We start from the raw sequence: 15523 nt of genomic DNA on the forward strand, positions 1-15523 counted from the left end.
TTGGATCAAGAAGATGATTTGAAAGCATGACACGAAACCCACACAGGAAAACAAGGACATCCTCACCGTGTCATGTGTTTCTGAGACAGAGCAATGGCGTACTCGGCCACGACAGTCTTTCCCGCGGAGGTGTGGGCGGCGACAAAAACTGAATCATGCTTCTCCAAGTGGAGAATTGCCTGTTTCTGGAAAACGTCAGGTTCAAAAGGCCACTGGAGGGGGAGGAGAGAAGAAATTTAATTTATCGACAGGCAGCTCTCCACTCCCAGCAGCCCAACAGAACTGGTGTCAAAACTGATTCGGATTCTATCCCTGCCTGCCATTTTCCTCACAGCTTGACAACCAAAACAGAAGGGAGTCCCAAAGGTGCTTTTTTTTTTTTTCAAGAGGCAACTGGACTTCCTTGGTTTTTCTTTCTTTGAAGACATTTCGCTTCTCATCCAAGAAGTTTCTTCAGTTCTGACTGGATGGTGGGGAATGGAAGGATTTATACTGCTTGCAGACACCTGGTCATTTGCATTCTTTTAGAGAGTTGTTGAGGCCACCTGGAGGTTTTACCTCAGGGTCACCTGCGTAGTGCAAAATGGGTTGGCTGCAGGATGTTTTCTGCCCTGTGTCCCTTCCCTGCTGAAGACAGGCACAGGCTGTTGGGGATGAGTCTGTGTTGTCTGCATCTCAAACTGAAGTGCAAATGGTTCCAGTAATCCCGCAAGGGAGGGGACGAAATTCTTCGGGAGAGCTGGGAGAGGCGAGCCTGCTGGGCCACATGAAAGTTCCTTCACTTTGAGGTCACGTAATGGGAACTCTTTTAAAGGCACAAGATTGTTTCTCAAAACACAAAGAAAGTGTTGGGTTGGTGAACAATGGACAGTGGGAGGCCTTGAGAGAAAAAAAGGGGAATTTTACCCATGCCTCTGTCTGTGGAAATGTCTATGGAGATTCTCAGTCATCCAGATCATGGTTGTACCAAAAGTGCCTTTTTTTTTTTTTCAAGAGGCAACTGGACTTTCTTGTTTTTCATTAAAGACATTTCGCTTCTCATCCGAGAAGCTTCTTCAGCTCTGAATGGATGGTAGGGAATGAAAGGATTTACATTCCTTGCAGACAGTTGGTCATTTGCATTCTTTTAGAGAGCCGTTAGGGCTACTTGGAAGTTTATCTCTGTCCTCAGGGTCACTTAAGTAGTCATCTATCTCCAGACACAGTCCTTTCAACAGTTCCCAGAAGGCTCCACACCCATTTGCACTATTCAGACAACCCTGAGGACAGATGAACCTCCAAGTGGCCTCAGTGACTCTCTAAAAGGAAAGAAATGACCAACTGTCTGCAAGGAATATAAATCCTTCCATTCCCCACCATCCAGTCAGAGCTGAAGAAACTTCTTGGATGATAAGCCAAACAGCTTCGGAAAAAAACCAAGAAAGTCCAGTTGCCTCTTGGGGAAAAAAAGGCACTTTTGGGCTTTCTGTGGGAACTTTTAGAATTGGTTTTGCTTCTTCTATGCTATGGATCGATCAGTAAAATCATACTCTTGGCAAAATTTATGTCCCAGGAGTTTCCCCCTCCCCTGCATATGCTAATGTAACTGTTGACAACTGGTGGTTTTACCTTGAAGGCTGGATCAGGAATTCGCTTGTAGAAATCGTCCACGGGGGAACTTACATCGACCAGGATAGCCCACTGTTCTTTAGGGGGCGCCGTGGCAGGGGCAGGTGTGGCCTGTGGGGCTGATTCGGGGATGGGTGTCACCTCCTGAGAACAAGGGAGACAGGCCAAAGCAGTTAATATGGAATCCCCCCAAGCTGTTTTCTAGAGCTAACACAGCATTTCCAAACTATGTTAGGTTTATAGCGAGGTTCATGAAATGCAAACATTTAAACACATTCCCTTTGCTTCTACCCATCAAAAGCTTCCTAGCTGATACTGCTAGCTTGTTTCAGAAGACTTTCAAAACAAACTGGAATCACGATGAGTTAATAGTTCGAGATATTGGCCAAAATCCAGGGAGAATAAAATCACATCAATATAATAATCTAATAATAATCTCCTCTGAAACTGAGAGGCTGGGTAAAGGACAAGTAAAAGAAAAGGCATCTTTTCATAATGGCAATGATTTATCCTGATATTTGAAGACAACCAATACCTCTCCAACCGTTGGCTCCAATAGTTTTACTTCTTAGCAGCACCTCCATCTTGGCCATCCCAGCCCAGAAAAACCAACTGGTCCCAACATCCATCATCTCAGGTTCACTTTTCCCATTTCTCTAGAGCAAGGGTCCACATACGTGACAACTGAGGACTTGTGGATTTCAGGTCCCAGAACTCCTCAGTCAGCCATTCTGGGCATTGAAGTCCACAAAGTCTTAAAGTTGCCAAGTTTGGAGACCTTTGTTCTATAGCAGGGGTCTTCAAACTTGACAGCTTTAAGACGTGTGGATTTCAAACTCCCAGAATTCCTCCTCCAGTCATGTTAGTTCAGGAATTCTGGGAGCTGAAGTCCACAGGTCTTAAACTGGCTAAGTTTGAAGACTCTTGCTCTACAGTTTTCCAGATCTTGCTGGACCAAAGCTTAAGGATGCTGGGAGTCGCAAGTCACCTTATATCTGAACTCCAGTTTCTCAATTCTATAGCTCGCTATAACCTACCTTTGTCTCCTTCCTGCTTCTGGCATTGGGCTGCTACATCTCATATCACTATGCACACCTGTGAAGTGAAACCTGCATGCAGACACGTCCTTACCTTAAGCACCAGTTCCTCCAAGCTGTTCACTCTGTGCAATGGGGCTGGTTCTGCTGGAGGGATCTCTTCTTCCCTTGCTCCCTTATTCTTCCCTTTCTTCCTCCTCTTCTCCACTTCCTCTGCCTTCTCTTTGCCTTCTTCGTCACTGGAGGCCTCCAGCTCAAAGGTATCCAACGCACCCAGCAAATTGGTCAAATTCAGCAGTCCTGGGGAAGCCATGATCTCTGAAGAAGCAAAAGGAGAAAAATATGAACTCTTTTTTTCTTTTTAAAGAAACCTAGGTGGAGAAATCTTTAGGACTTCTTTAGGTAGAACCTACTTATAAATCCGCTTTCATGCTGACACATGCTATGTGTTGTTGTTTTTTCCAGCTAACGGTCCCTAATATTTTGGGGTTGGTCACACATGTAATAATATTAGAAATGAATGTCATGAATAGGGTTGTTCTGACCTGATCTGTGCTGGACACCGTTCAAACAGTGAAATGAAGACCAGGCCAGAAAGTTTCAAGATTGAAACCCTTCTGGCAAAAAAAAAAATTAAAAAAAATTCAACCTTGAGATGATTTGCACTCCTTTAGTTGTAGCACTCCTCATTTTCATTTCACTATTGAGGCTTTGATTTTGCTATTACCTTGTTTGGCGAATTCCACTCCTTTCTTCCATCCAGGTGGCACGGTCAGCAAATCTGAGAGGGAAAGAGAAAAACACTGAAGCAGGTGTGTAAACTTCAAATCCCAGAATTCCATAGCCAGCACAGCTACTGTTGGAAATCTAGGAAATGTAGCACTAATGATGCTACCTAGTTTAGCCATGAAACATCTGCAAGAAAACATCCAAGCAAAAAGAGCACCAAGGATCCCACAGTTCAACCCCGAGCTGTAAATATTCTCTTCTATCGGTATTTCGGGAACTGTATTCCACACACCTGTGAAAGCTGGGAAACACCATTCCATGAATTTTGCAGATGGATCAAAATGCTATCAATAAATCTACCATGAAGCACACTCCATTCTTTAGTTTAGTTTTAGTTTTGATAGCAATAGCACTTAAGACTTATATACGGCTTCACAGTGCTTTACAGCCAAGGGTGGGCTGCTGGAGGTTCACATGGTTTGAGAGATCCTCTAGCTAAGATTCTGCACAGTTCAGAGACCCTCAAATCCCACTCCAGGCTGGCCCCGCCCACCCCTCCCCTCCCCATGCGGCCAGGGGTGGGATTTTACCAGTTCGCACCTATTCGCTAGAACCGGTTGTTAATATTCTAAGCAGTTCGGAGAACCGATTGTTAGAAGAAATTACTGGCCTAGTCCTGTAAGGAAGGCAGGAAGGAAACATTCTGGTGTTGCTTATAGAACTGCCTCTCTGTTAACCCTTATTACATTCTTGGCAGGACTAGACTTCCTGTCTCAGGAACGTCTCTGGAGTTTTTTTCCCCTCCTTTGCTGGTACTTTGCTTGTGTGGAGTGACCATTCAAAGTTACAATGGCACTGAAAAAAGTGACTTATGACCACTGTTTCACACTTACGACTGTTGCAGCATCCCCACAGTCATGAGAAGCCAGGCGAGAAGAGGCGTGCCTCGATGTGAGTGATGTTGAGGTGGCCATGCCCAGCCAATAGCATGACCACCAAGCCATGCCTACAGAACCGGTTGTTAAAAAATTTGAATCCCACCCCTGCATGCGGCCCATTTTGGATTGCAGTTAAGTGCAGGGCATGCGCGGAAACTCGGGGAGGGGAAAAAATGGGCCTCCCTGAAGTTTGGGAAGGCCAGAAACGGGTCCATTTCTGACTTCCCTCCAGAGCCTGGGGAGGCCATTTTCGCCCTCCCAGAGGCTTGAGGAAAGCCTCCAGAGCTCGGGAGGGCAAAACGCCCCCCCACACCGTGATGCAGGAGGCTGACTAGGCCACGCCCACCATGGCCACGCCCACCCATCAACCGGGCAGAAAACCCATTGCTAAAAATTTTGAAGCCCACCCATGTTAGAGCTCTCTAAGCGGTTTGCAGTTTACGGTTTGCCCCCAACAATCCGGGTCCTCATTTTACTGACCTCGGAAGGATGGAAAGCTAAGTCAACCTTGAGCCGGTGAGATTTGAACCGCTGAACTGATGGCAATTGGCAGTCAGCAGAATTAGCCAGCAGTACTGCATTCTAACTACTGCGCCACCAGGGCTCTTTAAATGCTAGGAAAGAGTCTCTGGGCAATTATTTCAGTTCTGTTTCCATCTGAGTCTTGTCGATATTGTTTTGGTTAATAAAACCATAAAGTACCCAGATAACAGAATACAAATAATCCCCCAGTACGGCTCTTTTAGGCCAGACACCAATTTCCTATCCTCTCTATCTCTTGAGTATCGTAAATGGAATCAACTATATTTTGGAATCTAGTCAAACAGAGAGCAGGGGGCATTACAAAAAAAACAGAATGGTCAGGATTGAAACGATAGAGCCATTGGCTGGAACAGGCTGAATTTACCTTTCTCAAAATCAATGTCCTCTTCCTTATCTTCTTGAGCCTTAATCAGTTCCAAGCTAGGTTCATCTATCCCACCTGGGGAGATTGTATTACAAGAGCGGGATTATTAGCGGTTAAGGAGCTTAGTTACCTGAAGGGGAAAATTCTGCAAAAAGAAGTTGCACGTTCTATAACCAAATTAGAGACAAGGGAAGAATACAAAAGCCAACTAATTGATCTGCAATAGGGGTCCCAAACCCATGGACCACGGCCCACTCCCGGGTGGGTGAGGGAGGGGCAGGCTGAGGCACACGCAGCTTGACTTGTGCGAGTGGCGGGCTGGCGTGTGAACACACACACACGTGTGCGCCACCTGACTTGTTATGAGGCCTGGCTCCCCTCTATTCCCCGTTCCCAGGCTGCTAAACCTCAAATGTTCAGGACCACTGATCTACAACCCATAAAAAGTTTCCAAAGCCCCTGACAGTAGATGAAACACTGTTCCTTGATTTCAAGTTTGTTCCTGCTTATGGTTCTGCCTTCAAAGTTATAAACTCTGATAACAGAAACGGGAAAGAAACTATAGGTTGACAATGGCAACTTCTTATAAGGAAAACCTCTGTAAAATGTTCTATAGGTGCCACTTCCCACCGGTGAGATTAGCAAAGATGTTTAAAAACACGTCCGCCAAATGTTGGAAATGTAATCAGATACCAGGCACGTACTATCATATGTGGTTGACATGTGCAAAAGCAAAAAAAAAAATTTGAACAAGAATACATACATGGTTAGAAAAAAATGCTAAAGCAGCATACGGATAACAAGCCAGAAATATTTCTGTTAGGTATAGTACCAGATAAGTATAATAAAGGGAATATGTATTTGATATTACATGTTTTGACAGCAGGAAGAATTGTATTTGCACAGCACTGGGAAAATGAAGAAACACTTACAGATGATGATGTAATTAAAAAAATACTACTGTGTTTCTCATATAATAAGGCCGGGTCTTATTTTTTTTTTGAGCCCCCCAAAAATGGCTAGGCCGTCTTTTCGGGGGTGACTTAATTCCCCCCCCCCCTTGCATCTTCGGGCGGGCGGGCGGTGACAGCTTGGATGTTGACCTCGGCGTTGGTGGGGCACTTCGTATCGGGGTCAACGCAGGCAGCACCATATCCGGGTGTGCAACAAAAGTACTTCCTAGCGGCAAGCCTCCCCCTGCCATTTCCCCCCATTTCGCATGTTTTAATATAGGCCTTAATTTGGGGGGGGGAGGGGCTTAATTTCATTTCATGCCTATAAAACATGCTGGGATTTCCTATTGGGGGAGGCCGTATTGTTGGAGAAACAGGGTAGATTGTGCAGAAATGGATAGGTTGACATTAAAGATAAAAGAAAAAGAAGACACAGAATATTTTCAAACATGGGACTTTTTTTTTATCAATAGTTGGATAACTGAGGTAGAAATTAGGAACTGGAAAAGTAGTATGATGTAAGCAAAGACAATATGCTCGTCACAAAGCACTTATATGTATGTAAAGAGAAAATGTATAAACGGTTAAAAAAATAAACTGGAGACCCCCACACCTGGCCAGAAGGGGTAGTTGGTGGCACTGCCTCTCAGAGATTCGGAGGGAGGGCCAGGAGCTCGCTGGAAGGAAAGAGAATTCTTGGCTGATAATCCCCTGTTGTCCACAAGTGCCTAGAATTGAAGCCAAAAGAGGGAATGTGAGGAATAATGGATGGAAACTGAACGAGGAGAGATTCAACCTGGAAATAAGGAGAAATTTTCTGACAGTGAGAACAATCAACCAGTGGAACAGCTTTGCCTTCAGAAGTTGTGGAAGCTTCATCACTGGAAGCTTTCAAGAAGAGACTGGACTGCCATCTGTCAGAAATAATGCAGGGTCTCCTGCTTGGGTTGGACAAGATGACCTACAAAGTCCCTTCCAACTCTGTTAATATCTTAATGTGCATGACTGCATTTCCACTCGTGCCAGAAATACCATTACTAAATTTGCAGATGATACAACAGTGGTGGGACTCATCTCTGGGGGGGATGAGTCCGCCTACCGAGATGAGGTGGGCCGGTCGCTTTCATGGTATGGAGACAATAACTTGGTCCTCAAAACCAATAAGACTAAGGGGCTTATAGTGGACTATAGAAGGAACAGATGAGACACCCAGCTCTTGCTTATCGATGGAGACCGAGTGGACCAAGTGGCCAGTTTTAAGTTTTTGGGTGTTACCATAAAAGAGGACCTGACCTGGGGGGCTCCCATTGCAGCCCTGGTTGAAAGGGCTCAGCAGACATTATACTACCTAAGATTTCTCAGGAAACAACTGAATGAAAAATTCCTGGTGACCTTCTACCGCTGCACTATAGAGAGTATCTTCACTTACTGCACCTCTGTATCAGGGGTGGGATTCAAATTTTTAACAACCAGTTCTGTGGGCGTGGCTTAGGTGGTGGGCATGGCTTGGTGGTCATGTGACTGGGTGGACGTGGCTTGGTGGTCATGTTATTGGCTGGGTGTGGCCAACTCAATCTCACATCGAGGCACGCATCCCCTCACCTGGCCTCTCATGACTGTGGGGATGCTGCAACAGTCGTAAGTGTGAAAAATGGTCATAAGTCACTTTTTTCAGTGCCATTGTAACTTTGAATGGTCACTCCACACAAGCAAAGTACCAGCAAAGGAAGGGGAAAAAAAACTCCAGAGAAGTTCCTGAGACAGGAAGTCTACTCCTGCCAAGAATGTAGTAAGGATTAATGGAGAGGCAGTTTCTGTCAGCAACACCAGAATGTTTCCTTCCTGCCTTTCTTACAGGATTAGGCCAGTGATTTCTTCTAACAACCGGTTCTCTGAACTGCTTAGAATGTTAACAATTGGTTCTAGCAAATAGGTGCGAACTGGTAGAATCCCATCCCTGTTCTGTATGGTTTGCCAATTGCACAGGGGCAGATAGGACAGCGCTCCAGAGGGTTAACGTCATTGCCCAGAGGATCATTGGTTGCCCTCTACCCTCTTTGGAAGAGCTTTATAGCTCCCAGCTGCCTTAAGAAAGCACCCAACTTTGTTTTTTGTTTTTAAAGTGGGCCCCCTGGCCAGCACCATCTCTTCACCTTTTTCCTTAGAACTCATTACTCAAAAAGGCTATTTGGGGCTGAAATCTCATCTCTCACCTCTTTAAAACCCAGCAGCTCCCCGGTGGTGGGATTGCGCTCAGCCTGGAGGGTGGAATGCACAGGGGTGACCTCCAGGGCGAAGAGTGACTGGGCATCCTTCTCTCGGGGCCAGAACCTGCCTCAGAACAAAAAGGTGGAGTTAAAACATTTTGGCTCCCTTGATGGGTCGATGCCAACTCACCGCAGCCAGACAGGTAGGTGTGGCCACCTGAGTGCCGCCAGGTGGGCATGGGTGGGTAGGCATGGCCAGGTCAACGAGAAGGATTAGGTGCAGCCAGCTCAGATGACTCGGGGAGCCCCTGGGTGGGCGTGGCCAGACGGACGCAACTTTGTTGGTGTGGCCAGATGTGTGGCCAGGTAACTAGAGCATACAAAACATTTGCTAGATCAATACTTGAATACAGCTCATCAGTCTGGAACCATTACGTATCTGATATTAACAAAATTGAGAAAGTCCAGAAATATTTCACAAGAAGAGTTCTCCACTCCTCTACTCGTTGCAGAATACCTTATGCCACCAGACTCGAAATTCTAGACCTAGAAAACCTAGAACTACGCCGCCTTCGGTCCGATCTAAGTATAGTATATAAAATTATACAGTATATTGCAATGTCCTACCTGTCAATGAATGCTTCAGCTTCAACCATAACAATACAAGAGCACACAACAGATACAAACTCAAGGTAAACCGCACCAAACTTGATTGCAGGAAATACGACTTCAGCAACAGAGTGGTCAATGTCTGGAATGCACTACCTGACTCTGTGGCTTCTTCCCCAAACCCCAAAAACTTTAACCTTAGACTGTCTACTATTGACCTCACCCCTTTCCTAAGAGGTCTGTAGGAGGCGTGCATTAGTGCACCAACATGCCTACCGTCCCTGTCTTATTGTTTCTTTTTTTTTCTCTTATATGTACCCATGTATTCATAACTATCTTTTTACTTATACCTATTATCTTGTAAGCAATTGACAAACCGAATAAAATAAAATAAATCAATAAATGTGTTTGTGTGTGTGTGGGGGGGGGGTGCCTGGTGGGTGTGGCCAGGCGGGCACAGAACAAGGCGCCCTGGGCAACTGGACATGTCAGCCAACTTGGCACCCCCGCCAGAACAAAAATCACCTGGAAATGTGCTGGCAAACAGGAAAGCTGCAAAATATGAAAGGCAAAGGGGATGGTTTTCCCTCCCCCTTCCCCAATTTGAAGAAACACCCCTTTTTTCCTTCCGCCTCCTGAGTAGAGGTTTCTCTGCGGAGTTTGGCAGGGAAGCGGGGAGCTGGGTGGATTCCACCCGCCCCCAAATTTGGAGAAACGCTGCTGCACCTAATCCTTCGTGTCGACCTGGCCACGCTTACTCACCCACGCCCCCCTGGAGACACTCAGGTGGCCACGCCCACCTGGCTGCAGTGAGTTATCCCATTCCTCCCCACCCTCCTCCTGCTACAGATAATCCCCTTACCCACTCTTCTCGTTCCTACTGCAAGCAACCCATTCCCGGCTGCTGCCGGGGACTCACCTGTGAGACCTCTCAAAGTCATGGATTGGAAGCCATTCCGGGCTGTTGAGATAATGCTGCTCCAATTCCGAGGCCAGATCCTCAGCATACGGGGGCAGCCCATGTGGCAGCTGGGGAGGCGGGCAAAAAAGAGAAGGAAGAGGTATCATTTCTTATTTAAACGCCATCCAGAAAACATTACTTGCTGCAACTCAGAAGCAAAGCGGTACTTCTTCCATCGGGGATTATCAGAGATTTCCAGGGTTATACTGGGAAGCAGAAAAACATTGTGGAAGAAGACGGTGGCAAACTTATTTCTGTACGTTTAGTCCTCGATGTAATGACCACATTTGAGTGCAAAATTTCTGTTGTTCAGTGAAACATTTAAGTGAGTTTTGCCCCAGTTTACGACCTTTCTTGCCACAATGGTTAAGTGAATCATTGCAGCGGATAAATTAATAAAATAAAATTAATAAATTAATAAAATTAATAAAATAATAAAATAAAAATTAATAAAAAAGAATCTGGTTTCCCCATTGATTTGTCCCTTCTAGTTTTTATGCATAATGAGAGCCTATGCACCGAAGACAAATTCCTCGTGTATCCAATCCCACTTGGCCAATATTCTATTCTGTTCTGTTCTGTTTTGTTCCGTTCCGTTCCGTTCCATCCCATCCCATCCTACCCTACCCTATTCTTGAATTCTATAGTGAATTCTATTCCATTCCGCCCTATCTTACCCTACCCCATTCTGAATTCTATTCCATCCTGTTTTGAATTCTATTCTATTCTATCCTATTCTGAATTCTATTGTGAATTCTATAGTGAATTCTGTTCTATTCTTATTCTTATTCTTATTCTTATTCCTATTCTACTCTACTCTACTCTACTCTACTCTATTCTATTGTTTGCTTGACAGAAGATTGCAAAAGGGGATCACGTGACCTTGGGACACAACAATGGTCATAAGTATGAACCAGTTGCCAAGTGTCTGAATTTTGATCAGTGGGTGGGGAGGGTTCCCGCAGGCCATGTGGGTGGCGCAGCCTTGTGTTTCTGCACAGCCTGGATTAATTGCTTTTGGGGTGTGTGTGTGCTCTGGGGGTGAGATTTCTCTGCAGCCCACCAGTGGGCCACAGCCCACTGGTTGGCAACCACTGTGCTAAGACATCAAAACCCAACGAGCCACATTGTGGTTTTGCTTCTCCTTTCAGGACAGGAAGAGCGACTGTACTCACTGTGGTCAGTGGAAATCCCTCCTTGGTGGGTTCCTCTTCGGTGATGAGCTCAAAACGACCGGCACATCCAACCTCCAAAATGGAAAGAGGCAACTCTAAAGGTCCTCGGGGAGGGAGGACTTGAAGAAGACAAAGAGGCAAAGATATGTTAAGACAATCTGTCGCTACCTATCGGTCAAAACTGTGCTCCTCTTAAGGTTGCTTTAAAATAATATACACTCTTGGGGCAACAGTATCCACAGGTGAGGATCAAAATTTGCAAAATGGCAGCATATATGAAAGAAAGGGGCTAAGATCAAGAGTGTTGAGGTAATTCCCCGTTAGGAGAATGAGCGCATACAGGGAGACGTATTTGAGAGAAGTGTTGGAATAATACACACACAGCACACAGATACACTGTACAGTAAATGTAGGTTTTACTTCCAGAAAGGTTTAAGCAAAGTCCAAAATAAACAATCCAAAATCATTCACAAGTTAAATCCGTCAGTTTTCAATCCAGGGATAATCCAAATATCAAATTCCAGTGTCAAAAACAGTTCAGTATCAGACTTACATTAAATCCAGTAATATCAGTCAATTAGAAGAAAAATGGAGGAACAGCAATACTTTCCAACAGAAGGAAACAGAGATACTCACTCAGACACACTCTCTTCTGAGACTAAGACTAAACAACCCAGGTTTCTGGCTCCATCTTATGGCTGTTTGAGAAACCACACCCAATTGCATGCTCTTGCATTCCCTTAAAAGATATAGTACTAAAATGTTTATCCTGGTTTATATATTTCTAACCCAAATACCTGTTAGGTTACTTTCATTCTTAACAAAGATCATGCACATTTTTACGTCTCCTCTCTCTATGGATACTCCTGATTACGGAACTGGAACAGACCATTTACATGACTGATCCCAATTTTATCCAGGACAAGAATGGTCAAGATCCCCTCTAACTAAGAAACACATACGGTCTAGCAAAACAAATAATCCAGGATTCTTATTTGAGGCAAAAATAATCAGGCTGCAGAAGTCAATAATACTGGGGGAGGGAGGGAGGGGGATGGAAGGAGGGAGGGAGAGAGGGGATGGAGAGGTAGAGGGAAGGAAGGAAGGAAGGAAGGAAGGAAGGAAGGAAGGAAGGAAGGAAGGAAGGAAGGAAGGAAGGAAGGAAGGAAGGAAGGAAGGAAGGAAGGTGGCTGGACTCAGTTACAACAGCAATGGTGCATCACTGGAATATCCAAAGGACCAGATTGAGGACAAATTGTCCTAGGAAAAAAATCTTACTACCCAGTTGCAAACAGTTGACACTGCTTTGATAGCCATGATCAATCAGTCTCCTTTGCTCTATGCTCCTTAAGCTTCTTTGTCGACCTCAGCTCTGCTGGAGGATAAATCCCAATTCTGATATCCTGAAGTCAAACATTGATTAGATTGGTTTCTAACACCTATAATTAGGAATGGGACATCTTGTTCTTTGTTTCAGGCAGCAAAATGCCTGGATCCCATCTTGATTGTAAGAGATCACTTAGCTGCTCTCCCAAAGTTTCTTGTTTCTCCATCAGTAAAACTCTCTGAATTTTGCTTCACTTCATCTGCCCACAGAAGTACATGGCAGGAATTTCATGTTTAATTTTGACTCGTGTGGAAGCTTCATTTAAAAAAAAAAAAAAGATGTGCCAACATAACTACAAGAACTGAGACATCCAAAAGGTTAAAAAAAAACACCAATGCATTCCTAGCAGAAATAAGTCATCCCTCCCACACAAAGACCCCACCTCTGTCTTTGCAGCACTCCGTAGAGAATTCAACTGGAGAGAAGCAGGATGGTACCTTTGGGAAATTAAAACAGGGTTTTCAAAGTTTTTCAGGCCATGAAACCGTTAAAAAAAACAAACCGGAACCTCTTCTTAAGAAGCAAAGCTCTACCGGCCAAAGTCAGTTGTGTTGGAATTAACTTTTCCCACATTCCCAGTTTCTAATGGAACTTTTTGAACATCTCACAGAAACCTAGCATTTGGCAGAACACAAGTTTGAACCCCAATTTAACACGTTGATTACAGCATCAGAGTCTATAGAGAAGAATCATATGGGTCAAAGAGACATAGAAAGAGAAGGAATCCCTCCTCAAAGCCTAGATAGCTTCACCTTTGTGGTCAACTAGGTTATGTTTTGAGAGATGGCTCTTTCATCAGGTCTAGAGGCACTAGAGGCTCTGTGATCCTGGGATTCATTCCTTAGTTCCTGGAGTTTCCTTCCTCAATACTGTAATATAACCTTTTTTTGTAGCTCTTGTCATTTATTACTGTTTCCTATTTATGCGGTGGTATTTCCCATCCTGGACAACTTTAAGATGAGTGGACTTTAATTGTCGGAATTCCCTGCCCAGCACGTATAATGAGTGAGGAATTCTGGGAGTTGAAGTCCATCTTAAAGTTGACTAAGTTGGGAAATACAATATTTATGTTTTTTATATCTTGCACAACACCCACATTTGCTTGGGCAATTGAGGTGTTGCTTAAACATTGAACAAAGAAACAAGACTATTATTTATTTGCTTGGCAATTAATTTCTCCGGCCTGCTGCAGTTATGCTCTCATTGCATCCAGGAAAACAAAAGCTAGGCTGCTGAAATTTTTACCTCTCTTTAGAATATAGAATAATACAGATTAACAGAATTGGAAGGGACCTTGGAGGTCTTCTACTCCAACCCTCTACCTGCTCAGACAAGAAACCGTACACCACTTCAGACAAATGGGTGTCCAACATCTTCTTAAAAACTTTCAGTGTTGGAGCATTTACAACTTCTGGAGACAAATTGTTCCAATGATTAATTGTTCTGTCAAGAAAGTTATCCTTAATTCTAAGTTGCTTCTCTCCTTGATTAGTTTCCATCCATTGCTTCTTGTCCTGCCTTCAGGTACTTTGGAGAATAGCTTGACTCCCTCTTACCAAATCGTTATAAAGCAGTATTCACATGATTTTTTGATTCTATCCCTCTGTTAATGCAGCCTAGGATTGCATTTTGAACTGAAAGGGGATCCCCAGCTTTCTGCAGGCAGGCACGACTCCATTATCACAGTAATAGACTATCATGTTTACCGATCAGATCGTGAAATCCATAGAGGAGGTGGTGTTGCTATCTTCTATAAAAAGTCCCTACATCTAAAAAACATCTAAGTTACCCAGGAGCTTGCTATTCCTGAGACCATCGTCTGTGAACATTTCGGTAATATCACATTTCGGTTCTTACTATGTTACAGAGCCCCTGATTGTGACATCGAACATGCAAACAAGCTAAATACACTACTAACTTGGGCAGCATCCTGCCCGCACGCTTTTATCTTTCTTGGTGACTTCAACTTACCTCATATTAACTGGACCCTTAACGAATGTACAACTGAACCCACACATGCAACCTTCTACAATGCAGTAACAAATCCGGGACTAGAACAACTAGTAACCAACAACACTAGACTTAACAACTGCCTTGATCTCATCTTCTACAATAGTTTGAATTCAATTTACGGAATACAAATTAAAGAACCCTTTTCCAACTGTGACCACAACATGATTGACTTTTGTCTCAATATACGTCCACACAAAAATCATCACAACGACGTAATCCCCAATTATAACTTCAAAAAAGGCAACTATGATCTTATAAACAACGATCTCTCATCCCTTGATTGGCAATTTCTATTCACTGGATGCAATACTGTAGAAGACCATTACAACATATTTTTACTTGAAGTCAAGAGTCATCAAACTATATGTACCATTAACAACTCCCAAAACCAGAAAAAACAAATTACCCATAACAATAAGGAAGCTTCAATCCAAAATGAAATCACTTTGGCAGAAAAACAAATCTGGTCACATTGCCAACTTCAAAAGCTGATACAAAAATGTATGCCACCAGATAAAAACTGAATGCACCAATTATCACATTAAACAAGAAGAAAACCAACGCACCAATTCCACCCACGCTTTCTACAATTTTGTAAACAACAAACTAAAAGACTCAAGGTCCATCCCACCCCTGATAGGACCTAATGGGAAAGACTGCAATGACGACACCATTAAAGCCAACATCTTTAACACATTCTTCGGCTCAGTATTTGTAAACAGCAATGGATCATGCCCAGTATTTCCTAGTTGAACCACAGACAACTACAATGATCTAATACATATCGATTTTACAGAAGACAATGTTGAAAAAGCACTATGCAATCTAAAACCATCTCTATCTATTGGACCGGACGGAATATGTGCCTACTTCTTAAAAAAGCTATCCACTGCCATAGCCCAACCTCTAAGCATAATCTTTGGAAAATCTTTCAGGACCAGCTCCTTGCCAAAACTATGATCACAAGCCACGGTCATCCCCATCTTCAAAAAGGGAGAC

At 43.9% G+C, this 15523-nt stretch overlaps 1 protein-coding gene across 1 annotated transcript in view; it reads right to left on the minus strand.

The window, feature by feature from the left end:
* SKIC2 (SKI2 subunit of superkiller complex) overlaps positions 1–15523 on the minus strand; it is a 56252-nt gene that overhangs the window by 38506 nt on the left and 2223 nt on the right. The window contains exons 2-10 of the mRNA XM_026686902.2: positions 11125–11243; positions 9908–10017; positions 8386–8503; positions 6786–6900; positions 5220–5294; positions 3373–3426; positions 2740–2963; positions 1609–1752; positions 67–212 (exon numbers count right to left, since the gene is read on the minus strand). Of these exons, the coding sequence (XP_026542687.2) occupies positions 67–212; positions 1609–1752; positions 2740–2963; positions 3373–3426; positions 5220–5294; positions 6786–6900; positions 8386–8503; positions 9908–10017; positions 11125–11243 (1105 nt within the window). The remainder of the gene's footprint in view (positions 1–66; positions 213–1608; positions 1753–2739; positions 2964–3372; positions 3427–5219; positions 5295–6785; positions 6901–8385; positions 8504–9907; positions 10018–11124; positions 11244–15523) is intronic.

The sequence above is a fragment of the Notechis scutatus genome, chromosome 2, assembly GCF_049901735.1.
Source record: "Notechis scutatus isolate UNSWTSFEM ecotype Mainland chromosome 2, rNotScu1.2, whole genome shotgun sequence".
NCBI classification, from domain to species: Eukaryota; Metazoa; Chordata; class Lepidosauria; order Squamata; family Elapidae; genus Notechis; species Notechis scutatus.